Source organism: Gopherus flavomarginatus, chromosome 16 (genome assembly GCF_025201925.1).
Source record: "Gopherus flavomarginatus isolate rGopFla2 chromosome 16, rGopFla2.mat.asm, whole genome shotgun sequence".
In the NCBI taxonomy this organism is placed as follows: domain Eukaryota; kingdom Metazoa; phylum Chordata; order Testudines; family Testudinidae; genus Gopherus; species Gopherus flavomarginatus.
In genome coordinates, this window is record NC_066632.1 from 333,527 (window position 1) to 339,785 (window position 6,259).

At 53.5% G+C, this 6,259-nt stretch overlaps 1 protein-coding gene across 2 annotated transcripts; it reads left to right on the forward strand.

The window, feature by feature from the left end:
* Positions 1–21: 21 nt before the first annotated feature.
* Positions 22–6,039, forward strand: MVB12A (multivesicular body subunit 12A). 2 transcript variants are annotated; one of them, XM_050924782.1, is made up of 9 exons: positions 22–374; positions 1,357–1,455; positions 1,770–1,866; positions 2,419–2,545; positions 2,644–2,775; positions 4,240–4,346; positions 4,853–4,917; positions 5,159–5,215; positions 5,370–6,039. In XM_050924782.1, exons 1-9 carry the CDS (start codon positions 291–293, stop codon positions 5,430–5,432), a joined length of 831 nt encoding a protein of 276 aa, XP_050780739.1. In that variant the 5' UTR covers positions 22–290; the 3' UTR covers positions 5,433–6,039. The 2 variants fall into 2 exon arrangements, with proteins under 2 accessions (XP_050780739.1, XP_050780740.1); XM_050924783.1 differs by lacking the exon at positions 1,357–1,455.
* Positions 6,040–6,259: the final 220 nt, after the last annotated feature.

A 6,259-nucleotide genomic window follows, 5' to 3' on the forward strand; every position in this document is an offset into this window, starting at 1 on the left:
GGGGAGCGAAGAGAACACTGGCGCCTGCGCACTGTGCAAGTGTGTGACGCATGCGTAGCAGCCCTACCCGACTGATTTCCCGCTTCCGCGTTCAAATGACGCGTGCGCCCTGGCTGGAAGGGCGGCGCTGCCTGGTGCGGGAATGTGTCACTCAGCGGAGAGGCCAATCAGAGGAGCGTGTTCGCTGAGACGACCAATAGGAGGAGAAAGAGGTAGAAGGCGTCCCCGCCTCCCGCCGTGAGGCGAGGAGGGGCCCGGACTCGGGGAGCGAAGCCGCCGGGCGACGAGAGATGGCGGCGCAGCTGGAGCAGGCCCCGCTCACCGGGGTGGCCTGGGCCTCCAGCCCCGGCGCGGCGCCCTTCGGCTGGACACCGGTGAGAGCGGGGCCGCCCGGGCGGACGGACGGACATCCCCGCCCCCTGGTGCCCCGCGCGTCGGGGCACGGTCCCGCCCCCTGGTGCCCCCCCGCGACTCGAACAGGCCCCGCCCCCTGGTGCCCCCCCGCAACTCGAACAGGCCCCGCCCCCTGGTGCCCCCCCCGCAACTCGAACAGGCCCCGCCCCCTGGTGCCCCGCGCGTCGGGGCACGGTCCCGCCCCCTGGTGCCCCCCCGCGACTCTGACAGGCCCCGCCCCCTGGTGCCCCCCCGCGCGTCGGGACACGGGCCCCGCCCCCTGGTGCCCCCCCGCGACTCTGACAGGCCCCGCTCCCTGGTGCCCCCCCCCCCGCGCGTCGGGCACGGGCCCCGCCCCCTGGTGCCCCCCGCGTTGCCAACAGGCCTCGGCCCCGGGAAAAGGCAACGCCCTTTGCTTCCCCCCCCCCCCCCCCGTGAACAGGTTTCCATCACCTGCCTTTTGCACCAGTCCCCAGGCCATGACTAGCCCTGACCCCCGCCCCCCAGGAACAGCCCCCCTGGCGTTTGCAAACCCCCCCCGCTGCCCCTCCCCCACAAGAACAGCCCCCCGGCCTTTGCAACCTCCCTGCTGCACCTCCCCCACAAGAACAGCCCCCCCTGGCCTTTGCAACCCCCCCCGCTGCCCCTCCCTCACAGGAACAGCCCCCCTGGCCTTTGCAACCCCCCCCCCGCTGCCCCTCCCTCACAAGAACAGCCCCCCCGGCCTTTGCAACCTCCCTGCTGCCCCCTTCTCCCAGGAACAACCCCCTCCCAGCCTTTGCAACCCCCCTGCTGCTTCTCCCCCACAGGAACAGCCCCCACTCCCCCATCCTCTTCCCTTTGCCCCACTTCCAGCCCACTGCACAGGAGGTAGCAGTGGCCATGGCCTGCCTCCCACCCCTCCATGCTCCCTTTGCCTAGGCCCAGCCTCAAGGTCACAGCCTCTCTGTACTCCCCCCCCAGATCACCTCGACCCTGGAAGGAGCAACAGCCAACTTCGGGAAAGGATTTGGGCAGAAATCAGGCTACGTCTTGTGCATCACCTCCACTGCAGCCAGTGAAGTAGGAGGCACCCAGCGCTGCTGTATCTGCATCTTCCCCCATCCTGCCCCCCCACCAGGGCATGGCGCTGCCCCTGCCCCTACCCTGTGATTACCCACCCATGCGGTCATGGCCCTAATTCAGAGGGCCTTGACCCAGTGCTACTTGCCAATGTGTGGGCCAGACCTTCACCCTAACCACGACCCCCTATTTCAGTGCATAGCACTAACCCTAACCTAGCCACACACCCTCTCCCCCCGTACCGTAACCTGCACACGCACGACCTCCCACTGGCCACCCAGTGGGACAGACTAACCTGAGTGTCTCACTTTCAGACCTCCCCAGGCGACGTAGTAGCCGATGTACAGATCCTGAGTGAGAAAACGCCTCTGCCTACAGGATACATTTACATTAAGGAGTTCTTAGAACCGAGTGAGTCCTGGTGCCCCCATGACAAATGAATGTGTGCTCTCCCCTTCCACTCCCCAACGCCCCACCTCAAACCACCCCATTTAGCTCAGTTATAGCATTTTTCTATGGTATTAAAAATGAGGCAACAGCGCACAATGTGCCATTGGCAGTAGAACGCAGGCATTCCTGGCTCTGGTGCCTGTTCCATGTTCTATGTTCGGGAGTTGTATTCCTGTGTAATAGGGAAAGTAGGTCACAGACATGTCACAGCACCTGTCTTTGTACAGACAGAGCTGAACATGCATAGGCCCCATTTAGGGAACAGTGTTGCACAAGGTTTTCTGTTTCAGTAATGCTGGGCCTTCATTATCTAAAGCTGGGTGATTAGGATTTTAGCCTAGTCCAGCTCTTCAGAACGTCTTGCCAACCGCAATGTTAACCTTGGCTTTTTCTGAGCCAGCATTCACTGTTCAGTTAAGGCAAACAGCAGAGACTGATGTTATAGACCATGAGGTTTATTGTTAACAACTGCAGGAATTTCTTGTGATATTATGATCTCTGCTTCCCCATTAGAAACATCCATTTCTAAGAAGAAGCGAATTTGTGTGAAGCTTGTCCCATTAGGCGTGGCAGAAGTAGTTGTTTTTGACATTATGCTGAGTGGCAAGAGTAAAGTGGTTCCATGCTATATGAAAATAGGGTAAGATGCTGCCATCCTTTCACTCTGGCTGCAGGTCCAGCTTTCTGGGGCTTTAGTTCTCAGTATAATCTGTTTTTCTCCTCCCTCTACTGCCCCAGGGAAATTAGCAGCTTTGCGGTTTGGTGTAAAAAGGGGCACCTTCTCAAACCTAAACCCCTTCCAAAACCGAGGAACATCAGTCCAGCAATGAAGGGGCTTTCACTGGAGCCAACAGATCAGGATAACAAAAAGTAAGTAACCAGTCATCACCTTTGGTTTTATTGGTGCCGGTCTTGAATTAGGAGTATGTCCCAGTTTGTTACTGTGTGACCATTTGGCTTCTGATGTTTTGTCACATGGCTCTCTCCTTGTGCTACCATCAAGGGTTGTGGAAAATTCCTTAGTCCAGTGTTCTGCACTGCATGACCCATGAGACAGTGGCGGCTCCCAAAGTGTGGGTCCCTGTCTATCACATTCTCCGGTGGCAGTGAGGCTGCAGCAAAGGCAGGCTCCCTGCCTTCCCTGGCCCCATGCTGCTCCGCGCTGCAAGCACTGCCGCCACAGCTCCCATTGGACAGGAACTATGGCCAACAGGAGTTGCTGGAGTGATGCCTGCAGAGAGGGGCCACATGCCCCCACCCTCAGGGGCTGCAGGGGTGCGTTGGCCCCTTGCGGGAGCAGTGTGGGGCTGGGACCACCCGAAGTGCCATCCCCTTTAATGGGCAGTTTTTGAATAGGTCTTCCACCACCCAATCTGCAGCCTCCTGGAGCCAGCCCCCCAAACCCCCTCCTGCACCCCAAGCCCCTGTCCCAGGCCATTGCCCCCCCCCATACCTGCATCCCAAGCCACAGCCCTGAGCCTCCTCCCAGAGCCCAGCACTCCGTGCTGCCTTCTGCACCCCAAGCCCCTGCTCCAAGAGCCAGTACCCCATAACCCCTGCTGCACCCCCAAGCCCCTGCCCCAGCTCTGAACCCCCTCCCAGAGCCCACACCACAAGCAATATTACCAATAATGGTGCTATTACCATATCAACCAACAAAGAGCTTGGAGTGGTCAGCTGTCTGTGTCAGGTTGATGTGGCTCTCACATTGAAGGTTTTTTGCCAAAGTAGCTCCCATTTCAAAAATAGTGAAGAGCACTGCCCCAACCCCCTTTTCACACACAGGAAAGGCATCATTCCTGGTGGGACTGGGACTGTATGGAAGGAGGATACTGTGTGCCTCAGGTTTGCATAGCTTTAAGGGCACAGCTCTGGTGTAAGGTACTCATAAATCTTGGAGTATTTTGCAGTATTGTTGCTCCCAGGGTATTAGAGAGACAAGGGGTGGGGGGAAGAGGGGTGTGTGGACACTTTTGGTGAGCGGGACAAATTTTGAAGCTGCACAGCGCTCTTCCTGGTTGGGTTTAGTTGTCTGGCTCCTGGGGTTGTGACTGGCCCCTTGAGTACAGGGATCACTGCAGCACTCAGTGTTGACCCATCTGCTCCTCTGTTGTGATGGTGGGGACTAGACCAGTTCTGAACTGTTCTGCCACCCTGTGTGCCAGTGTCCTGGCTGGCAATGTCTGAAATGGGGAGCTCAGCCTAATGAGCCCCATGGGCAGGAGTGCTGCTGCAGGGGGAGGTTTTTCATTTCAGAAAAAAAATCTTTTTGGTGCTGTTTTGCAAATGTAAAACTCCAGGGCCTCCATTTGTAAATTGTCTAATCCCTTGCAGGACAGAATTTTCATCAGAAAAGTCTTTGACTAGAATTGGCTCAAAACATGTATCCCTCAAACGAGATGATTCCATTTATGATACATCTAACCTCTATGGCATCTCAGGTAAATGAATCCCTCCTTCTAAGTACAATATCTGACAGCTAGCGTAGGAGAGACACTCCGCATTACATTAGTTGCTTAATGTCATATTGCTCTTTTTCTTCCATCTAGTTAAAAAACAAAAAAACAGATCCAGTCAAAGCTATTATGTAATCAGAAAGGTTGTGGGTTGGAATTTCTAACCTCTTCCACTTGGACAGGGTTATGCAGACAGTTTGGGTTCTCTATCGCATGTTCCTTCCCAGAGAGCTGGGTATTCTATCTATCACATGTTCCTTCTCATAAGTGGAGTGGCATAACATGTTACACGAACAGGATAAGGTAGTGCAGCTGGGCCGTCCTCTCATTCACTCTTCAAGCCCTCTGGCAATTCACAGGTTAGCATTCACCAGTTGAGGGACTGCCCCAGGCACCAGGTTTTCCCTACAGGCCTGCCAGTGCACTGCCACACTATGCTTTCATAGTATTGTTCACCTGCAGCTCTCTGACGAGCAGTTCTCTTTTTTCAGCCATGGATGGGGTACCTTTCGCACTACACCCCAAATTTGAAAGCAGCATCACTAGTGGGACTAATGTGAGTATCGCTGTAAGTTACAGGGCCATTATACCAATTCCTTTCAATGCAATTGCTATTTCAGGGGTGAGTAAGGTGGTCATGTAGTCCCATGCGTTGACGATTCTGTATATGTCATGTGGCAAAAGTCTTCAGTTTCCTGGGTGTTGTAAACAGTTCTACAGGATAAACAACTAGTGGGAGGGGAAGCTGCTAGGACAAGATGACTATATTACCTATTGTAGTTACCTCTATTTTGTAGGCCTTTTCCATCTTCACGGACTTGAACATTAAGTGTCTTGCTGACATTGAGAAGGAGGTAAGTAATTCACTGCAGCCTGTCCTCTGTTCTCACTGGTAATACCAAGTTGGAGTACAAAAGGATGGAGGCTTTAGAATGGCTGAACATGAGTTCTAACAGCTGTGAGAGTGAAGTGGCATTTTCTATCTATAACCCTTGTTTTTTGTTTCAGTATGACTATGCCTTTGTAGTTGAAAGGACTGCGGCTGCCAGGCTCCCACCCAGCATCTGTTAGCACCGAGCGCTACCAAAGCACGTCCCTTTTAGTAGGCAGACAGTAACTATCTGCTAGATCAATCCATTGAGGCTGTCTGTTGCCACAGGTGCATAAATGGCACAACCACATGTGATGGACTCAATTCTCTAAAGGACTGAATGAACTCTGCTTCTGCCTTCTAATTTTGTAATATTTAAATCTGTAATCCACTCGGTGCTATCAACTTTTGATAGATTATATTCACAAGCAAAGTCCAAAAGTGCATTTATGCTTGCAGCTGAGGGTATGTCTACACTGCAGTAAAAGACCCCAGGCATGGCCACAGCTGGCTTGGGTTGGTGGACTGGACCTTGGGCTCTGAGACCTTCCACCCCCAAGTCATGAGGTTGCAGAGCCAAGGCTCCAGTCCAAACCCAAACATCAACACTCCAATTTTTAAACCTGCAGCCAGTCAGCTGACCCTGGGTCCAAAAGTCGCTGCTGTTTATATTTTACTGCAGTGTCCAGTATTCCACTGTCACCGGCATTGAGCTCTCCATGGAAGCTAAGATTTATTTTGGAGTGGGAACATACTGATGTTATATGGTGAACATGTCTCTTAACCAGTCATCTTGCACAAGTCTTAAGGGGTTTACCGTAGGTTTTACTTTTGTGTAGCAGACAGCAGGACACTAATATTTTGTTCAGTCTGATTAATGAACATTGGGTAGTGAACATTTCTTAACTCTGTTACTAACTCTTTTATTCTGGATGTGTCCTTGAAAATAAAAACAAAGTTACCTTACCAGGGGCAACAACTTTTTATACAGCAGAAATACTAAGCAAATTAAGGGCTTAAAGAGGCT

What these genes read in the sequence shown, in the direction of transcription:
- MVB12A (XM_050924782.1), top strand. Translation starts at nt 291, where the DNA reads ATGGCGGCGCAGCTGGAGCAGGCCCCGCTCACCGGGGTGGCCTGGGCC. An exon ending in ACAGATCAGGATAACAAAAA is followed by an intron (nt 2,776 to 4,239) that starts GTAAGTAACCAG and finishes AATCCCTTGCAG; the next exon opens with GACAGAATTTTCATCAGAAA. An exon ending in TAACCTCTATGGCATCTCAG is followed by an intron (nt 4,347 to 4,852) that starts GTAAATGAATCC and finishes CTCTTTTTTCAG; the next exon opens with CCATGGATGGGGTACCTTTC.